We start from the raw sequence: 20,119 nt of genomic DNA, 5'->3' as shown, positions 1-20,119 counted from the left end.
GATGTTCAAATGAGAGCAGAATCTAGACTTCTGTTCCTTTGGTTCCCATTGTCCACTCCCACCACCCCAAGTGATCATTACACCTCTGCTCCTCAGCAGTCCTGTCTGTTACAGACAAACATGCCCACACTTTTGGTTATTTTTTTTTAAAAACTAAAGACAAATTCTATCTTAGCGTCCTTAGGCCATCCAGTGGTTCCCTCCACTCCAGCCTCCTACCCGCACCGGGTGAAGGCAGGTCAATAGCCTTGAGTCTCTGGGGGACCAGCTCCCCCCATCACGAGACTCCTGGGATCCGTGAGGGCTGCGCACCGTGACGGACTCTTCCGGCAGAGGGGAAGCCCGAGCTTTTGGGGAATTGAGGTCGCACTGGCCTTTCCCGCCAACACCCCCTCCCCAGAAAGGCGGAGAACTACCCCCTACCCTCTCGCCCCGCGCATGCGGCCTAAGGCCCCAGCCCCCCTGCACATGCTCAGTACACGCCCTCGGCCCAGCTGGCTCGCATCCATGGCAACCTGCTAGGCAACCAGGAGTCAGTTGGTCTGAGGCCGTGAACTCCAACTGTTGGAAGGGGCTGAGGCTGAGGTGGAGTTTGAGGCTGTGATAAGTCCCCTTGGGGTCAGAACTGTGGACTTGGGCAGGAGCAGACTCAATACGGCCGTGGTGGGCTGGGCCAGCGGAGTGGTATCTCGGGCCCTGGGTGGCAGCTGTCGCCTCTGAGCACGTCTACGGAGGCCACAGCCCTGGGCTCTCAGCTCGGTCTAGTCCCGCAGGTGACTGGGTTAGGAGGGAAGTCTGTGACTTGGGTTAGGGGTCAGTTTGTCACCAGGACTACGATTTGCGAAGGGGCGTGTGGTCTTACCCCCGAAGTCCCTACAACTGTGGTGGAGACGGGGGAAAAAAAACTAACGTATGTTGAGCTACTTAAATATGCCAGGTGCTTTCCATATCTCATCTCCTGGGCGGTAACTGAAGCACCGAGGTGAAGTGAGCACGCAGCCAGCAGGCTGTGAAGGATTTACTACAGCTAAATCCTTCTCTGAAATCCCAGTTCTTGCTCTTTCAACCCCTCCCCTATTTCCTGAGCTGAGCCTCCCCGGGCAGGTGATTCTGGGGACACCCTGCGCGTCGGTGGGACCGGGTGCGCCCGCAGAGAGGCCGCAAACCGCAGAGCTGAGCCCAGCCCCGGCCAGGCGCCCTCTCCTGGGCTGTGGGCTGCAACTCAGATAAAAAGCAACTCAGATAATAGTGCCGCTTGTTCTCAGGTGTTTTCTCCCAAGGAAATGGACTCCTCCCCAGGGCCTGGGATGCCTTTGCCCAAATACTGCAGCGTGGCCACAACCCTGAAGGCCCCTGCCTGGGCCGGCACTGCTCCTCCCTGGGAACTCTCCTTCGCCTGCCCTCTCGCCTCCCAAGCACCCTGGCTCACCCGGCAGAGGCCTCTCACCAGGTATCGATCTCGGCTTCCTTTTTCCTCTCTGTTCTTGGTTCTAGATGGTGGGAGAGATGGCCCAGGAGGGAGACAGCTTGTTTTCTGGGAAGGCTGAAAGGGTTCTTTACCGTGTGGGCTCTGAGTTGCTTGGGGTTTAATATTCCCCTAGTCTAAACTGCACTCCCAGTGACATCAAGGGTTGACCTGGCTTTCATCCCACCTTTTAGCGGAGTGGCAGATGTCAGAGTTGGCATGTGTGAGGGAAGGCAGTCAGGCATCATCAGTTATAAACTTCTAGCTCATTTTACCATCAGCTCTGAGACTTGCCATGGGACTACATGAGAAATTAGGGTTTCTGCTACCAACCGCTAAGGTGAGGTCTCCAGGTCCCTCCTCAAGTTCCCTCAGTATCCCTCAGTTATCCTGGCTTTTTGTGAATGGTATCTTTAGTTGACTGTCTACAGTGTGAATACAAGAGGGGAAAGGAACCTCAGGCTGTAAGCACATACAGGTTGTGCAGGTCCCAGGGATTCATGTCCATGCTATTCAAGTCAGTCTGCCCAGGTTAGAGACATGCCAGCCTGAACCCTTTAGCCCCTTTCTTGATTCACTTGTGTGGACCATCTCATTCAAAGCCTGTATCCGGGCTTGCCCACAAAGTAAACAGGTTTTTTCGGAAACCCAAAACCTGACTCAACAATTCCCTACAGCTTGGTCCTGTCCACAAAATTTCCCAGAACTAGCTTCTCCTTTTTTCTGTCTCACAGCCTCCTAGTCAGCTCCTCTGTGCTTCCTGTGCTCAAACACCTCCTCCTCTCTTATTACCCCACAGTGCTCAGCCTTCTTGCAATTTTGCTCCTTTGGCATCACCATCCAAGCCTCCATGCCTCATCGTGGAATCCCACACACTGCCTCAGAATTTCCCTTCCTGGAAGTCTTTCCTGGCCTGCTGTCTAGTCTCAGACCAGCACTCATAACCAGAATACATAAAAGCTAGTCCCACCCTGATTACCTTGAAACAATTCCCAATCCTCAAACGACGGTTCCCTTCACTCTCCTCTCCTTCTGCCTTTCCAGTAGTTTACCTTATCTTACTGGAAGTCACAGATTGCCACTCTTTACATGGATTTCTGTTCCATATTGCCTTATCTGTCATGCACACACCATGGTGCTGCTCAGATCTAACTCTGAAACGTGTTTCTTGATGGTTTTAGGGCTTGGTTTTCTCTACTCCCTAATTCCATTTGCTTTTTCCCAGATATGCATCTTATGACCCGTGTCTCCACATTGCTGACCCAGCATGGCAGGGGCCTGGCTGGCTGAGAAGAGGTGGAGATGCTGCGGACGCATGGGTCCTGGCAAGAAGGGAAGCAGATGGCTTTTATTACAGGGCTCAGATAAAGGCTGCTCCCGAGGCAAGTCCCTAAGTCCCAACATCTCCCCATATGCTCCTCTGGGTGGCCCTGTCATAACTGATATGCCTCAGCTGTGTGTGCCCAGCAGTTCAGTTTCTTGGATAAGCACAGATCTTCCATGGTCAGGTTGCAGAAGTGAAAATGTAATGTCAGTGAGTGCATTAATTTGCTAGGGCTGGGTAACAAAGTGGCACAAGCTGAGTGGCTTAAACAACAGAAATTGTCTCTCGGTTCTGGGGACTGGAAGTCCAGGTGTTGGCAGGGTTGGTGATTCTGAGGGCTGTGAGGGAGGATCTGTTCCATGCGCCTTTCCTAACTTCTGGTGGTTTGCTGGCAATCTTTGGTGTTCCTTGGCTTGTAGAAGCATCCCCCTGATCTTGGCCTTCATATTCACATGCTGTTCCCCCTGGGTGCATGTCCGTGTTCCAATTTCCCCTTTTTGTAAGGACACCAGTCATTGGATTAGGGGCCCACCCTACTCAGCTGTACTCAGTGTGACTTTGTCTTAAGTCGTTACATCTGCGATGACCCTATTCCCAAATAAGGTCACGTTCTGAGGTACTAGGGGCTAGGACATCAACATATGAATTTGGTGGGGTAACTATTCAATCCATAACAGTGAAGAAAATATACAATAAAAGCACTTTGTTCAGGAAAATTCAGTGTGTCAAATTATGGGCGCCAGCCTAAGGGAAAGAGGAGCAAAATGTGTGTATCTTGTGTAAGCCTGTGTCCCTCCACACAGGAGCACGGTGCCTGCGTGCTGGGGCCAGGCCTGGGCTTTACTTTGGTTGTTACTTGCTTCTTTGGGATTTTTCTCTTCCCACAAAGAGTCAGACTTTGTGAATGTGGATCCATAGAGGGAAAACAAGTGTGATTTCTAAAAATATATATAAATGATAGAATTTCCAATCAAAAGTCATTTTGTCATTTTCAAGTAACTAATATGTAATTTCAAATGAAATATTAACAGGGTTTTGCTCAAATATAGACCCTGTCTAGTGGTTTGATAAAAGTCAATTTGTAAGCTTGTTCTTTTAATTAGCTTAGTATTTCTCCTGCCCTCTCTGCCAGGCTGCTCATTTGCTTCCTTTGCCCAGCCTCCCCTCATGGACGTAATGGCAGTGCAGAGGGCTGCTCCAACAGCCCCAGCCTGTCCTCGCCCGAGAGGGCCTGTGGATGATACCCCACCCCTGGCTGGCCGCGGACACAGGGATAACACTTCCTGGGAGTGCTGGGAGGAGGGGGTGTGCTTGGGGAAAGATCCAGAGGACCCAGGTTACTCCTGTGAATTGCAGGCCAAATATAAAGATAGGAGAAAAACAAAACAGAACAAAACAGGAGGGCTTCCCTGGTGGCACAGTGGTTGAGAGTCCACCTGCTGATGCAGGGGACATGGGTTCGTGCCCGGGTCCGGGAAGATCCCACATGCTGCGGAGCGGCTGGGCCTGTGAGCCATGGCCGCTGAGCCTGCGCGTCTGGAGCCTGTGCTCCGCAACGGGAGAGGCCACAACAGTGGGAGGCCCGCGTACCACCAAAAAACAAAACAGGAAAAGGAAGAGCACGGGACAGGAAAGGCAAGAAGTGATAAACAAGAGTTGCCACGGCAAGAAGCAGAGGGAAGAGCGTCCGCCTCACAGCTGGCCTGTCTCTGCCATAGTGGGCTCCCGAGCAGCGCCTGGCCCTGCCCTTTCCCTAACTGGGCCTTGCCGCATGCGAGGGAGACCCTGGGTCTGACCCTAGGCATTGTAGGGAACCATGGTGCTCCCTGTAGTACTTCCTAATGCCAGGTCTTATTCTGAGTGTTTTCTTTCCCACAGCTGGAGAGGCAGGGGTTCCTGCTGGTGGAATTTGAGGCTGCCCTTGTCACATGCCCAGGGCTGCCAGCCCAGCGGCAGAGCATGGTCTTGGAGGAAGATGTCATTCAGTTCTCGCCATCCGTGGAATACTCACTGTGCCTTGGGGACAAGGTGCTGGCACTCTGGGGACCAGACCAACAGCGCTATGGCCCCGGCACCATTCCTTTGGGCTTGGAGGCAAGAGACCCCCAGAGAGGTAAGGGAGTGCTCTGGCCTCCCAGTCCCCAGGAGCCAGGCTGGTGATCAGGCTGAGGAGAGAGCAAAGGGTGTCTCTCCAGCTTAGGGGTCTTAGAGGCTTAAAAAATCCTTACCCTTTCACTTGCAGCTTCGTCCTGAGGGTGGCCACAGATAGACAAATCATATTTTTCAGATTATAAAATATTCTTTATCAGGGCAAAATAGCCCAAGGCTACTATGTCTATGTTGGTTACTTAACCTGTGGTGTGGTGAGGCTATCCTGGGGTCACACCAGTACTCATGACTGGTCTCCCACCAAGTCGTGCAGGGACTGGGACAGTCCCCTTGTGCGAGGCCAGCCAGTCAGCATCGTTGTGTTCAGAGAAGCGACAGAAGGAGGTTTCTCCTTCCCTTCCCCCACCTGCGGATGCATCTTGGTTTTGACGTGAAAACCAGGACATGGCGGCACAGGAAGGGGTGGTAAACATGGGGCAGGTGAGGAATGTCCCTGGCAGGCTCTCCAGGGAGAGGTGCACACGGGCAGGAGCAGAGCAGAGGGGCTGTGATGAGGCTTTGCTTCTGGGGAGAGGAGAACCCTTATCCCATGATATGAAAGAGGCGGCTGTAACAAAATGGTGACCTTTTCTGTTATGTAGCATCCAAAGAAGAAGAAATTACTGTTCACTTCTGGAATGGCAGGACAGCTCCTGTGCCTCTTGGAGGGGTCAGGTGGGTGCCCCCAGCTGTCTGGAAGAAGACTGTGGACAGGCTGCACAAGCCTTTCACCACGGAGCACCCCAGGCCCCTCCTCTGGGCCCCTTGCTGCTCTCTGGTGGGGCCGGTCGCTGGATGTGTCACCGGCGGGCTTCCTCTGAGCGCTCCGTTCCTGTGCCCTCCCTGCCACCCGCATGCCTGCTGCCAGCTGCTGGGCCAGGGCTGCCTCTGCTGCCGCCCCTTGGCTGGACCCACCTGGTGGCCTCTAGCCAGAACCTCAGGGGTCACAGCCCGAGAGCATCCAGAGACGGAGCTGAAGCCCACGGCACAGCTTTTGCCCCTTGAGGGTCCTAAGGAGGAAGAAGTAGCAGTGCAGGCTCCCATGGCTGTTTCTTCCTCCTCTACCTCCTCTTCTTCTGAAGAGGAGGATCTGGAGAATGAGCTGAAGATGGGCCTTCCCCAGAGGCTGCTGCTGGACAGCACAGGCAACACGGCCCCCATCCTTCTTGAGGAGTCTCCAAGGAGGCAGGGTGGCCTCTGCCAGCCGGAATGGAGGTACTGGAGGAGAAACGGGTCCAAGCCGCATCCCAGGAAGCCAGGTAGACCTTTTCCTAAGGCAGGGCTGAGGCCCCTGCTCCCTTCCCTCCCATGTGTCTCTCAGGAATCTGATGCACATGTCCGCTGTGCTGGGATTGGAAGTAACACTTGGTCATGTCAAAGGAGGGGCTGTGATAAGAGGGAAACGTGGGCTTTATTGATTAAATGGAAACCTAACAAGAAAGGATGGGCAGATCTTTGTGCTAAGGTTTGCATCCCTATTTGACAACTGTCTTTTCTTTCTTCACTAGTCTCTACTGGCAGGACTCTGCCACTGTCCATTTCTACCCTCCCCTCCCTCATTTTCCTTGGAGGCGTTGATTTTTCTCTAGATGTACAGTCAGAATGCCTCCAGGTGTTGACTGGAGTCTTTCAGCACCCTGAGAAGCACAGAAACGGGTCTTTAAACACTGGCCATCAGACCCTACTCTCCAGATGGGCCCCTTAGGAAGTCAGAGCGGGAGGAACCAGGCACAGCCTTATGCGTCTCACTCTACCACTGAGAGGGGAGGCAGTGTCATTGTCATTGGCAACCTGCAGCCATCCCCAAACTTCTCTGCCCAAGCAACATGCCCGTGTAGGTTTAGAGCAGTGTATCGTTGATACGCCTCTTGCCGTGTGGCCTAAATTCCCAGTGGGGCCCAGAAAGAGCAGACGCCTAAGGCAGCCAGCAGAGCTTTGTGAAGGAGGTGACTTGGATAAGCCAGCCCTGGACTAGATTCCTGGGGCCCTGTGCTGACTAATTCAACCTCAGTGAACTAAATGAACATCCACTCTGGGGCAGGGATACTGAGGGCTAAAGAATACCACTGCTAAGGGCATAAGGATCTGTAGGCACTGCCCACACTGGGACTCATCGTGGGTCCCCATGGGAAGCCATTGCCCTATTTTCAGGACAGCTGCTCAACCAGAAGGACCTCTCAGCCCACGAGTATTTTAATCTTACACCAGGAGTAAGGCCTTTATTAGTCTTCAGTTCCAGGAGGCTGAGAAATTGTTTCTACACTGAGAAACTTTCTTGGGGGACTCCTCTGGACCCCTGGGCTTCGGAGTGGGCAGGGATGGATGTGTTGGCTGCTGTTGTATTTTAGATGAGGTTCCTCCCTTGGCTTTCGAGGTGTGCGATCTTTCCCCCACCTCTGAGAGGGAAATAAGTAGAGGGACGAGAAGCTATAGCTATGACCAGCTGGGCTCTTCCTCCCCTCCCTGAGAGGACACTTTGTATTGAAAATATAAAGGTGGGAACGGGGATAGGTGTTCCTGGGCCTCTTTCCTTGCAGTGAAAGGCCTTGGCAGAAGCTGCTTGGAAGCAGCTGTTTCTACAGGGTATGCCCTCCAACAAGTGATAATATAAAGAAAATGGTGCCAAAGTCTAGAGTTTTCAAGCTAAATTCTCCATAGCTTCCACTGCCCTCCTGCTTCAGCACAGACTGGAGAAAGAAAAGCTGTATCTCTCCAACAGGGAGGAGTCTCTGGGGCAGCACCTGAGGCGGCATGAGACCCAGTCTCAGGGAGAGGAATGCCAGTGGGGTAACCAGAAGCCATGGCGGTCAGACCTGCCCCAGACTCCAGACCTGCATTCCCATGGCTGTGGCCTGCTCTGTGGCGTTCTATCCAGACTGGTTCTAAGCCTGACTGAGGCCAAACAAATCTTCCCTGGCCCCGAGCATACACCGCTCTTATCGCCACTACCCACGCACCCACACCTACGTTCAGCCTCTCTCCCCGCATCACCATATTTAAACAGATCCACTCTAAAGTTCCCCCCGCACCCAAATACATTCTAATAATTGGCTATAAGGAGAAATATAGTATCTTCAGGTACTTGGCCTGGCTTTCCTGTAGGTACTGGATCATTTGTTATGCTCTGGGCAAAGGTTAATTCTTGGAGCTGAACCGTGAGAATCAGTGAGCCTGCCTTCTGCCAGGTCCTATCTCTGCACCCAAAGCTATGGAGAGTATGCCTGCATGGGGCGTGGAGAAAGGGGCATCTCCAGCCCCCATCCCAGATGGAGTGCTGCACACCACACTAACTAGCGAGGTGAACTGGTGAGGTGAAGCTTGTAAAACGACGTGTGTGCCTGGGCTAGAAACAATGGCAAATACCAGAGCTTTTCTTCTCTCCCCTCCAGATCTTGTATCCTTTTAAGGAAATGTGCTGCTTTGCTTCTCCTAACTGCGCTTGCTTGCCATCAAGCACTGGTGCTTCACAGTCTGGTCTGAGGCTCTACCTCTTAAGGATCCTCTTGTATGGGTCCTCCGCCCTCCACGTTTTTGGCTCCTTTTAGTTGCAGGCAGTGAGGTTACTGTCTGAGACTAACCTAACAGTCCTAGAGGGCCAGGATTCATGCCAGCAGTCATGCTGCTCTCCACCCTCGCTTATGACTGAAACAGGGTTCAGACAGTTAAGGGATTCTGTGATCCTTGATACACTTCTACATAAGTCAAGTCTAATCCCATCAAAATGGTGGCATATTCAACTAACTGAATTTTGGGTTTAGGAACAAGACTTTGCAACATCGGGAAAGAAGAGAAGGGCAACAAACAACAGACAGTGAAAACTGCAGCAGCGGGGAGTCCCAGGGAGCTGGTCCTGGAAGCCACTGGCATGAAGCCACTACAGATCTTGCCAGAGGAAGCTGAACACAAAAAACTGAGTCGGGGTACTGCGGCACATCAGGAGACCAGAATTCCCCCTAAACGAAAAGCCCCAAGGATCTAGGTAAAGCAGATGGCTGGGAAGGGGCTTCTGAAGGACTCCTTCCATGGTTCTTTGACCTTCTGGGGTCATACCACTTTTGAGAATGATAAAACCGATGGCCCCTCTTCCCAGAAAAATGCACACACCCACAGTTTTGCATATGATTTCAGAAGGCTTACAGAACCCACGAATTTCATCACTAGGGGTGCAAGGATCCCAGTTAACTGACCCCTCTACCCTATGGTGGTGGGCATGGGCCTGCTTTACTAGGCCCTCGGTCCGTGAGAGTCTGTTCTTTGCTAGGAATGTGAATACAGCTCTACTTAAACCTTTGTATTCTTTTTTTTAGATATATATATTTTTTGATGTGTACCATTTTTAAAGTCTTCTATTGAATTTTTTGCAATATTGCTTCTGTTTTATGGTTTTTTGGTGCTTTGGCTGTGAGGCATGTGGGATCTTAGCTCCCCGACCAGGGATAGAACCCGCACGCCCTGCATTGGAAGGTGAAGTCTTAACCACTGGACTGCCAGGGAGGTCCCCAAACCTTTGTTTTCATCATAGAAAATACTGGCCTTTTTTCTGAGGAAAGACATGTTCAAAATGAGGTGACTCCCTAGGCAACTAAACTGAGAGATGCAACAATACTGTCGGTGTGGTAGCTTAAAGATGTTTAGGACACATCAATGACTTTGTAATTTTAAGGATAGAAAGTCACTGATTTTAAAGTCAGAATAAGACTCTCAGGATTTTTTTTTCTCTTGTAGGAAGCTAAAGAGTAGATACCTGAGGAGGAGTTAGTTACAAAGTGGCTGACACAAGGCCTTCTTCTACGGAAATGGTACAGTGCAGGCCACAGGTGATAGTCCAGTAAGCAGCAGCATCTTCACCCCAGGAAGACATCCCTGCAGATGAGTGGCAGGAAGGCACCTGTCCTAAGGGGCACAGGAGTGTGGCGGCCCTGGCGAGGGCTCCCTTCCAGGGGCCTGGTGCGATCTGCTTGAGGATGCCTCTTCCACCGAAGCTACAGAACATGGTTGGCCTGCTTTGGGCAAATGTGTCCACAGCCTCTCTGCCATCTTTTCATAAAGCCTCAGTTGTACATGAGCAACATTTTGTTTGACTTCTTAATGCCAATAAAAAGGAATTCTCTTCATTTCCAAATTTCTCACTTTATTATCATAATTAACCTTTACCTGGAAAGCAAGCAGTAAAAACTATTCAGACAGCATCATTACATTATTACTCCAGGCCAGAGAGGGTGAGGGGACTTTCAAGTTAAAATAGGCACTGAAAGAGACAAACTCCAGTTCCTAGGAAGGCTGACCCTCTACAGTCAGCATTAAAAGCAGGATTAATGTGTAAACTTTAAGAGGACATACGGTAGCTTTATTCTTCTTGATACTTAAAAAACAAACAAGAAGAAGGCGATGTCTGTGATGGTCAACATCATATGGGGAAGACCAAGTCCACACTTTGTCCTGAATCAACTGCTACCACGTAAGTCTTCTTGGTCAAGTCATTTACACCCACAGTGATGGAATAGGTCCCTGGATATACTTCTATGTAGAGGTCCTTAGAGATGTTCTCAGCCTGGAAGGAAAAGTGGCTATTAGCAGTTTAGAGATTTTATGTACCAGTGCCATCAGGGCACCTCTACCCGGCTCCCTCTGTGTGTGATGGAGTGAGGTACTAACGTGGGAGATGGAGGTCCTGCTTTCAAGGCTTGGCTTGGCAACGTAATAGGACTGCCATTTAGGCCAGTCTCAGCCTCTCCTTATGCTTGTTTCCTTATTTCTAAAATTAGCTCACAAATAAGCATGTATGTGAAAACACTAAATTGTTATAGGAACATAAAGGATCATAAAAGGAACACTATGGTTGGAGCAGAAAGGTTAAGAATCAGGTAGAGGGAAAGGCTAATGACGATTGCTTTGGGGCTCAAAAGTAGGCAGTGGCACTTGTTATCACAGATCAGCAGTAATGGCAAGGCGCTGTGGGATAATGAGAAGTATTCTTTTTAACTGTGTTTTGCTAAGTTCATTATTAGGAGGATGAAACATTTCTTTTCACCTAAAGCTGAGAACACTATGAGTGGATTCCACTTTGTCATGCAGAAAGTCAGCTGGCTGGCTAAAGCCCTCCCTTGGAGACCAGTTCTCCTATGCAGATGGTCCCCGACTTATAATGGTCAGACTTATGGTTTTTTGATTTTACGATAGTGTGAAAGTGATACGCATTCAGTAGAAAACCGTACTTCCAATTTTGAATTCTGATCTTTTCCCGGGCTGGTGATGTGCAGCACGATACTCTCTCGTGATGCTGGGCAGCGGCAGTGAGCGATCTCCCAGTCAGCCATGAGGATCACGAAGGTAAACAACTGATACACTTATAACCATCCTGCACCCATACAACCAGTCTGTTTTTCACTTTCAGTACAGCATTCAATAAATTATCAATACATGAACTATTCAAAACTTTATTATAAAGTAGGTTTTGTGTCAGATGATTTTGCCCAACTGCAGGGTATGTAAGTGTGCTGAGCACGTTTAAGGTAGGCTAGGCTAAGCTATGACGTTCAGTAGGTTAGGTGTATTAAATGCACTTTTGGACTTCCCTGGTGGTGCAATGGTTAAGAATCCGCCTGCCACTGCGGGGGACATGGGTTCGAGCCCTGGTCCAGGAAGATCCCACATGCCACGGAGCAACTAAGCCTGTGCACCACAACTACTGAGCCTGTGCTCTAGAGCCCGCGAGCCACAACTACTGAGCCTGCGTGCCACAACTACTGAGCCTGTGTGCCTAGAGCCTGTGCTCTGCAACAAGAGAAGCCACCGCAATAAGAAGCCCATGCACCGCAACAAAGAGTAGCCCCTGCTCACCGCAACTAGAGAAAGCCCGCGTGCAGCAACGAAGACCCAACACAGCCAAAAATAAATAAATAAAAATTTAAAAATAAAAAAATAAATGCACTTTCAATTTATGATATTTTCAACTTACAATGGGTCTATCAGGACGTAAGTCAAAGAAGTTTGATACTGCAAAACACTGGAAGCTGGAGTCATTGGAAAGATTTATGTTTAGAGCTGAGCTGAGCACAAGCCATTCTCCAAGGACAGGCTTCATGCCCGGCTGGGAAGTGGTCATGGCAGATATGCAGGCAGAGGAAGGGTCTCAGCTCAAATGGCCAAAGAGCAAAGTCACAAACCAGAAAAGAGCCTGTAATTAAGAGCCAAAGCGCCTATCCCACAACTGGGAGACCACTACCAATGCTTACTCAATGCTCAGAAGGAGCCACAGGCAGAAGCTGTCATTTCTACACCACCCCTGGGGGTGGGGGGCAGGTGGACCAAACTACTGCCAGTAAATTCTGCTAGGAGGAATAAATGATAATATTTATACTTTTATGAAACTTCCTCTCTTTCCATCTTGCAAATAGATTTGAAGCCAAGGTTTTCGGAAGCTGCTTTATGCTATATCCTTTCATGCCCAGTTACTGCAAAATTGGAGGCTTATCATCATTTAACTGACGTGAATGTGTATGACAACGCCACAACTATTTATTAGTCATCAACTATGAAAATAAACAAAAGGTTTCAGAAAATACAGCTATATCAGAATTGCAGGAAGCCAAGGATGCTTCACTTGTCTGCATAAAAGGTGCAAGATTGGCATCTGTGATTCCTACACTGTGAACATCAGGAAGACTAGCATTACCAAAATACAGTAAGTATTGGAGGCATCTAAGCCTAACAACTTGTACTAAAAGCAGAATAGTCTTAGTTGCTACTAACTCTAGTATATTCTGAATCCTGGCTAGTAGCACACTGTATGCAAACAAAAATTAAGCAAACTATTGCAGCAACACACCAGAGTTCCATTCCTCAGAATTCCAGCCCTTCCAAGTTCCAAAAGATTCCCTGGGTTCATGAACTAATGAATATTTTATCCTAAAAAATCACTGTATGTTTTCACAGAGAAACATTTGCGGAAAATAGGAACAAATCCCTTCAAATGTTTTGGAACCTGATCTAACCAAATGTATACGTTTCAGAATTTCAGCAATGGTTTTCACTTTGTAAGCAGGAGGGTCAGGCCCCTCCTGCTGCTTGAACAGATGGTGGAATTCCAACAGGACCCAGTGCCAGCCCAGCTGAGCTGTAGGAATGGAGATATGAATACTTTGCATTCTTTCCAACCGCAACTATGAGTTCAGGCACAAAGAGTATCCCTGAAATTTCAAGTGAAGGAAGGATACCAAGAAAACATAATTTTACACTGAACTAAAATGTTGTACACTGTCCCCAAGGGTAAAAATATCCCAACTTAAAAATACTATAGATCCAGTACAAAGAACCCTATAGTAACCAGATCAGTTCATGGAATTGCAGTGGTGGTGGAGCCCAGTACCCTAGAAGTTCTGTACTCACAGGCTGGGATGCCTCTAGCGCACACTCTGACGTCTGACGGATGCCTCCGACACCAAGGGGGGTGTCTTTTCTCTGAAGAGTGAGGTAGAAACATTGATTAGGGCCCAAACTTTGACTTCTGAATGGTAGAGAGAAAATTTTTCCTACTTAATTAGGAACTAACAATTGTTCTGTCAGTGTTTTCCAAGTTGTCACCTAAGTTCTTAAGGCTTTTAGTGAATTCTGCAAAGTATTTTTAGTCAGATGTTTACCATGATTACCTTTTATCCTTACATGGGCTTTGGACTCAGATAGACCTGAGTTTGAATCCTATCTCTGTCATTTACTGAGACGGACAGATTAATTTCTCTATGCCTTGGTTTCCTAGTCTATAGCTTCGGCATACTACACCGTAAGGAAGATCTAAAGTGCAAAAGTGATTGACATTTAACAGGCTCTCCGAAAATAGAATTCTCTTCCAAGGTTCTCCCAGCAGTGGGAGTACTGGAGGGGAAGAGGCTGAACTGAGAAAGTCAATTTCCCTTAGAGGCACCAATTTACGTCTTATAGGAAGGGATGGGAGGGATACGAATGACTCTTGCCCACATGTAACTCCCTTAGGGTCAAGCACTCTTAAGAGGGCCTAGGCCAGGGCAGAAGAGGAAGCCCAGGATTCAGGCTCTGGTGCTACCCCTTGTACCCCAAGCCAGGGAAACAGGATGGCTCACATCCCTGTGGCCACTCTCCTGTCCCTTCCCTAAACCCACAGGCCAGAGAAGTCAGGAATCCAACCTGTGGATTAGACTCTGAACTTAAGTTTGCTATCTTTGAGTACAACCAGGGGAGTTTAAAAAGAAAAACAAAAGCAAAAAAAGCCTACTCTCCCCAGAAACAACAACAAAGGACTCCTGTTGAATCAGTTCAACAAGTAGAGTCTTTGGCTTCCCAGAGTGACATGTGGTAAAATACAGGTAATTTGCAGTGAGAGGCTTGTAATTGTTATCTTTAGGAAAAGCATTTTGTTAAAAGAAACCCCCACCTTGCATTTCCTTTTTTTAAATTACCAAAGATATGATACTTATCACTACCTTAGAGTGAAATATGTGATTATTAAAAATCCCTTTCATATCCCTAGATGTAGAAGAGGATATTTGAAAGGCTTTTTGTTAAGCCTGTCCAAGAATCCCTTGGCCCAGGACTGCAGGTTCAACTGAAGATCCGACAGTGGCATTAATATCTTATTTTGGACAAAAACTCCTATTTCATGTTCATTGCTGTAAGTTCTCTAAGGCTGGGAGGTGATAGATTTCTGTGGAGCGCTGTAATGCTGAGTCACCCAGGCATCCAATAACACAATCCAGCAGGAGCTCCAAGATGTAAGGCCTCCTATCTTGGGAAGCTGAGGGCACAGCACAGCACAGCTGAGGATACATACCTGACCATTCCCAGTGTCCGAGCACAAGTGCAGCTTCGACTTCCCTCTGTGATAACGATAGACGTGGGTTGCCCCTCCTTCCTCTGGCACAGATGAATAATATTTCTAGAGAAGTAATGTGAAAGATGCTGGGTAACCAAATAGACTGGTCAAATTTTCAAAAAACTCCTTGTTACTTGGGCAAAGTATGGTTAAGGAGGGAGGCAAGAGAGCAAAGGTAAACTGCCTGCCCTCTTGAGAGGCCTCTGAAGTCATATAACAAATCTTAGCCCGTGTAAAGTGGCTGCAGAGAAGGAAACTGCACTTGGCCTTACTTTGCTGCCATCTGCTGCCTCTGTAGGGCAAGAACTCTGGCAACTCAAGCTGGGTAGGACCATGCTCTCTGCCAGGTTAAATAATTTTCACAACATCCTCACCCCGAGGTCAAATACACAAGCCCTTTCATCTCCTCTCACGACAAGTTCTGACAAACAGGTCTGGGTTTACTAAGTCTCAGACAAGGACAAGAGAAGAGAGAGGTGCATCTCCTTGAGATTTAGAAATACAACAGGAAATGTAACATAAACCCAACAGCTATGCAGCCGTTCTCCCCATGCGGAGGAGGGGAGGGAGAAGACTCCGATTTAAGCAAAAAGAATCCAAAGGATCAGAATGCAGTTTTTTTCTTGTCTACTTCCTTCCTCCCCCTCAAAGTTAACCTTAGGCTTGCCCCTGATTGTCACTAATGATGAGGACAGCATAAGCCTGCTTGCTTTGAACAAAGGGTAGGGACAATGTTTAAGGCAAGAGACCAAAAGAATGAGAAGCTGGGGAAAGCATGTCAGGTACATGACTCTAATGATGTAATTTAGGGGATGCTCCAAAATTCTGAAAGCAAACTCAAACACTGTTCTTAATTCTAGAAAGCTGAGAGGTTCTGAGCCTCCATTCCTTAATGGAGATTTGAACTAAAGCATGAACTGAAAACCAAAACGAAGAACACCAATTTGCTAAACCTCAAACCAAAGACAAATATTATTCCTTTTACTGAACCATGAACCAAAGTGTTTAACTTGATCACTTTATAGTAGAGCCAAAGTTATGGATTTTTCTAAAACCATTTAACAAAATAATAACATAAAAATACTCTCTGAACTGTATCTCACTGGTTGGAATCCTATTTTTGGAGTCACAAGGATTTTATAAAAGATGTAGAAATATTAGAGATTTTTTGAAACTTAATATTCATTATGAAATTGAAAAGCAGGACAGAAACAAGGTATTCTCTTCCTTCTGCCGTACAGACCAAGCACCCTTACAAACACATAAGAATCATAAAATGTTAAGGCTGGAAGAGACCACAGAGTCTGTTTTAATTCCTAGAAGACGAGAGTACCTTCCATGCAGGTGATTTTCTTGAATGTTGGCTGCCTGCCTTCAACATTCCCTGAAAGTACTTAAAGATGACCTTAGTGTATGGTTTTGAGAAGAGGGCCTTTAAAACCTTTGTTCACCCACTTCAATGAATGGGACCAAAAATCTCACATAAGTACCCTGTGCTACAGTTTATGACAATTTTCTGGTGTTCATCTCTCAGTGGAAACCAAAGAAACAGACTATAAGGGCTGGAAAGGACTTGAAACATCATCATTTTACCATGTGGGAAGGTAAGGCTGAGAGAGACTAACTAGCCTAAGGCATTATAGCCAGGAAGTGGCAGAACACAGGTCTGATTCCTGGGAGGCTGCTCCTGCCATTAAGCCACACTACCTCTGATGAGGGCACTGCATCTGTGCCACATAACCACCTCTGTGGCCAACAAGTGATATGGACCCAAAGGGGCATACTTAAAAACTACATTACCAGGGGGACCTCCCTGGTGGCCAGTGGTTAAGACTCCGTGCTTCCAATGCAGGGGGTGCAAGTTGGCTGGGGAACTAGGATCCCACATGCTGTGTGGCCACACACACACACACACACACAAAAGCACACTACCTTACCAGGGACTTGGAACAGAGATTAAGATCTAATGGAGGGATTCTGTTTCAGTTTTTGCTTTGAAAACAGAGAGGCTCGGTTCCAGTTTAGAACGATCTTACTGATTAAAAAAAAAATTCAGTTCAAAGTTTTAAATACCGTTAATATTCGGACTTGTTTTGGAATTCAGCAAATAAGCCCCGCCCCCCCAAACAATAGTGAGGGCAGATCTTTTCTGGCTTGTGCATTGCTGTATCCTCATAACAGTTAAAGTTAGGCATCCAATATTTGTTGAATGAATTCTAACCTGGATTTATCACCTGGTTTAAACCCTTGGCTGATTACAACCTGCCCACGAAGGCAGGGCAGGGTGAACAGGCAGTCTCCAGATTCTCCCTAAATTCCACAAAAATCCACTTTGTGATCCATCAGCAGGCAGAGCAGGGGCATGACTTTGGCTTACACCAACTTACCCCACACTGACTTGAGGTATAGTCCATGAATTCAGCCATTGTTCTGAAGGAAGCACTGAGGGTTGGGTGTCTTTCTTCTCTCTATGTGAATAAACGGCAAGTCACAGGTGAGATCTGTATTCCCTACTGGAGAAGGAAGTCATTTTGGGAATACCTTCCTTTTTACTTTTTGAAAGGCCACTGCACGTTTAAGTCAGTAAAAGGCTCTTACTGAGAAAGAATTCCAACTCTAAAAGGAATACACAGACATGCAATTTTTCCAGGACAAAGACAGGTTTGTTGGCTTTCCTCTAATATCAAATGGTAGCCCGTAAGAATTGTTGTAAAAAGTAACCAACCAGGGCCGAGCACTAGCGGTCTCTAGCGGTATCCTAAAGCTAGCCAATAGGAATCTGTCAAACGTCAAGAGTTTTCAAAAGGCTTTCCGGTTCACTGTCCTGATACTTAACAGCTTCCGCCAAGGACAGGATACCTCGGGTGCTGCTGTGTGGCGTGCCCTGGTTCTCAGCAAGCAGCTGCTGAGCGAATGAATGGGCTGGTCCCGCAGCACTGGGGCCCTCACCTCTCCTGGGAGAAGGCGATGGGGGCCGGCAGCCGGCCCTCTTTCTCTGTCGGGCCGCTCCCGGGAAATGACCCCCACGCTGCCTTTGGAAAGCTCCACCGAATGCCAGTCCACCGCCCTCCTTTTGGCCCGCTCCAGCACTTCTTGACCCAGCCTAGACGAGCGTTGCAGGGAACGTCGGTCCACCCCGTTCAGCGCCGCGGCCGCCAAACAGTTCTCCATGTCTCCCTGCGAGGGCACATACACACAAACACCGGCGGGTTAGCGGGCCTCCGGGGCCCCGCTCCAGCTCGGGGTCGGACCCAGGGCCTTGATCTCCTCGGCGACCGCCGCCCCCGGCTCCGCCCAACGCGCTTTCCAGCGGGCTTGGTGTCAGGGGCGAAGGCATGCGCGCGGAGCCCCTCCATTTCCGTCTCCCCCTCCCTCGCTAGGAATCCCTCACCCAATCGGCCTCTCAAGGCGCATGCGCTCAGCGCACGGTCGTCGAGGGAGGGCTGGGCCTGGAGCATGCTGCGCCGGCGCAGCAGGCCATTGGCGGTGAGGGGTCGAGGGGCGTGGCGGGGGCGGTGAAGCGTGCGGCCCTCACAGGACAAGCCTACTGTGTCCGGGCCGCAGGTCCTGTGAGCGGGTTGCGGGGCTAACTGCCAGAGCGTAGGGGGCGGGGCCTGCCAGCTGGCGGGTCGCGGGAACCGGAGTCGACCCAGTGGCGGAGGCTGTCTGTCCACGCTGTCGCAGGAGCCCCTGGGCCAGGATCTGGCCCTTAGAGGTCGTCTCCGCCGCCCAACGCGGAGAACCTGGTGTAAAGTCAGGTGGTCTGTTGGGCTAAGAAATCGTGGGGAGTAAGACGCGTGCCTCCAGGCGCCTATTAATGCCTGGTCTATATTTTGGGATATCGCTACTCTAAAACCTCTTTTGTTTGGGAGATGACTAGGATAGGCCAAACAGTGCGGCTGCCACAGTGGCGTTTGCAGAAGGGAGTCTGTCTGGCCAGCAGGCTGTGGGCTGTAGGATGTACGGCCCACAGGGCCAGGGGTGCCTGCGTTGTGTGTAGGGTCTCTCGTAATCCCCTCGTGGTTGCTTTCTCACTCCTCCGGTGAGAAGTATAGACTCACACCTTTTTTGGAGGCCGCTTCTCTCGGGGGCGGGGGTTCACCTTTCAAGAATAGTTGCCCCACGTTTAAATAAGGAGCCGTGCGTCTTTACCTTCCATTCCACGCCACCGGTTATCTGGTAGGAGACCCAGGGTCTCATTGAGAATTAGTGACTTCGCTACACCATCCTGGCGCGCAGCGAGGCCTTGTTGCTCAGGAGGGACCACTTTAAGGGACACGAGGAAATCCTCAGTGCTGAGCAGGTCTCCTCAGCAGATGGCTTGATTAGCAGCTCTGAGCTATCAGGTGTGTATGAGGATACTACTACAACCTCCATCTGCACTGTTGCTCATTTCCTGCTTTCCTCTCAGAGCGAAATTGAATGGAAGTCTTCATTATCCTCGGGATAGTTTTCATTGTAGGAGTTTTCTAAAACTTTTCCTTCAATAAGTGTTTATTAGGTGCCTCCTTTAGACCATAGTGATTTTATGCACAGGGTCCCAAATATCCAGTCTGGAGAGCTGAGTTTGAATTCAGACTCTGCCACTTTTTTGCTGTGTGGTTCTGGGCAAACAAATTAACTTCTTTGAGTCTCACTTTTCCTCATCTCTATTCTAGAGGATACCAATAGTACCAATCTTCATAGACTGTGAGCTTCTTGAGGACATGGACCATATCTGCCTTGTTTACTGAGTTTAAGAGTCATCTAGTATTTTATTTGCCACAGAAGGGACTGAAAATAGCGATTGAATGCATGAATAGGGTTGCTGTAAGGATTTTGTGAGAGAATTCCTGTAAAATACTCAGCACAATGCCTTGCCAAGAATAAGTGCTCCATAGATATAGCTACCATTATGTGCCAGGCACTGCCCTAGGAGTGGTGGAGAATACAAAGTATAAAGGAGAACTTAAAAGAGGGAATGATGCACATAAAATCTGTAATGCTAGGAATGAAATATTAAGATTTTGTTCATAAGCTGTTTGCTGTAAGATTGATCCAGATAAGTGCTACGAAGCTTAGAGGAGAAATATATATTGTTCAGCTGGGGGATCAAGAAAGGTTTTGTAGGAAGGAAACATTTGAGCTGGGCCTTGAAGGATGGCTTAGGAATTAATGGGAGAAGGGGTAGTTAAGACACCTGTTAATTGCTCTTATAATGAATGTAGTTAGGGGTGAGATAGAATTTGTTCTTCTTTTATTATTTATGGATTTCAAGATCCTGGCTGAATAACTGTTATCTGTGTCTGTGTAACCATGAGCAGACTACTTAACTGTTCTATACCTCAGTTTTGCCATC

At 48.7% G+C, this 20,119-nt stretch overlaps 2 protein-coding genes across 3 annotated transcripts; one reads left to right on the top strand and one right to left on the bottom strand.

Annotated features, from left to right (window-relative positions):
• The first annotated feature begins 533 nt into the window (after positions 1-533).
• On the top strand, positions 534-10,027 carry CUNH11orf16 (chromosome unknown C11orf16 homolog). 2 transcript variants are annotated; one of them, XM_029206895.1, is made up of 6 exons: positions 722-1,450; positions 2,691-2,847; positions 4,668-4,902; positions 5,540-6,196; positions 8,696-8,916; positions 9,663-10,027. In XM_029206895.1, the coding sequence occupies exons 1-5, from the start codon at positions 1,284-1,286 to the stop codon at positions 8,914-8,916; spliced, it is 1,437 nt and encodes a 478-aa protein (XP_029062728.1). In that variant the 5' UTR covers positions 722-1,283; the 3' UTR covers positions 9,663-10,027. The 2 variants fall into 2 exon arrangements, with proteins under 2 accessions (XP_029062727.1, XP_029062728.1); XM_029206894.1 differs by lacking the exons at positions 8,696-8,916; positions 9,663-10,027 and having other exon boundaries at positions 534-773; positions 1,266-1,450; positions 5,540-6,420.
• On the bottom strand, positions 10,019-18,136 carry AKIP1 (A-kinase interacting protein 1). The gene is made up of 5 exons (XM_029206896.1): positions 17,731-18,136; positions 17,169-17,249; positions 14,740-14,844; positions 13,326-13,397; positions 10,019-10,488 (listed from the first exon to the last, which is right to left on the bottom strand). Exons 1-5 carry the CDS (start codon positions 17,950-17,952, stop codon positions 10,345-10,347), a joined length of 624 nt encoding a protein of 207 aa, XP_029062729.1. The 5' UTR covers positions 17,953-18,136; the 3' UTR covers positions 10,019-10,344.
• Positions 18,137-20,119: the final 1,983 nt, after the last annotated feature.

Source organism: Monodon monoceros, unplaced genomic scaffold (genome assembly GCF_005190385.1).
Source record: "Monodon monoceros isolate NGI ecotype Baffin Bay Population unplaced genomic scaffold, NGI_Narwhal_1 Super_Scaffold_7, whole genome shotgun sequence".
In the NCBI taxonomy this organism is placed as follows: domain Eukaryota; kingdom Metazoa; phylum Chordata; class Mammalia; order Artiodactyla; family Monodontidae; genus Monodon; species Monodon monoceros.
Note: the sequence above shows the minus strand (reverse complement) of the source record. Positions and strands in the feature narration are given on the sequence as shown.

Coding starts and splice junctions, on each gene's coding strand:
- AKIP1 (XM_029206896.1), bottom strand. CDS start 17,952: ATGGAGAACTGTTTGGCGGCCGCGGCGCTGAACGGGGTGGACCGACGT. Junction 17,250..17,730: donor ATCGCCTTCTCCCAGGAGAG/GTGAGGGCCCCA, acceptor TTATTCACATAG/AGAGAAGAAAGACACCCAAC. Junction 14,845..17,168: donor ATACCTCAAGTCAGTGTGGG/GTAAGTTGGTGT, acceptor TTACTTCTCTAG/AAATATTATTCATCTGTGCC.
- CUNH11orf16 (XM_029206894.1), top strand. CDS start 1,284: ATGGACTCCTCCCCAGGGCCTGGGATGCCTTTGCCCAAATACTGCAGC. Junction 1,451..2,690: donor CGGCAGAGGCCTCTCACCAG/GTATCGATCTCG, acceptor GCTTTTTCCCAG/ATATGCATCTTATGACCCGT. Junction 2,848..4,667: donor AGATAAAGGCTGCTCCCGAG/GCAAGTCCCTAA, acceptor TCTTTCCCACAG/CTGGAGAGGCAGGGGTTCCT.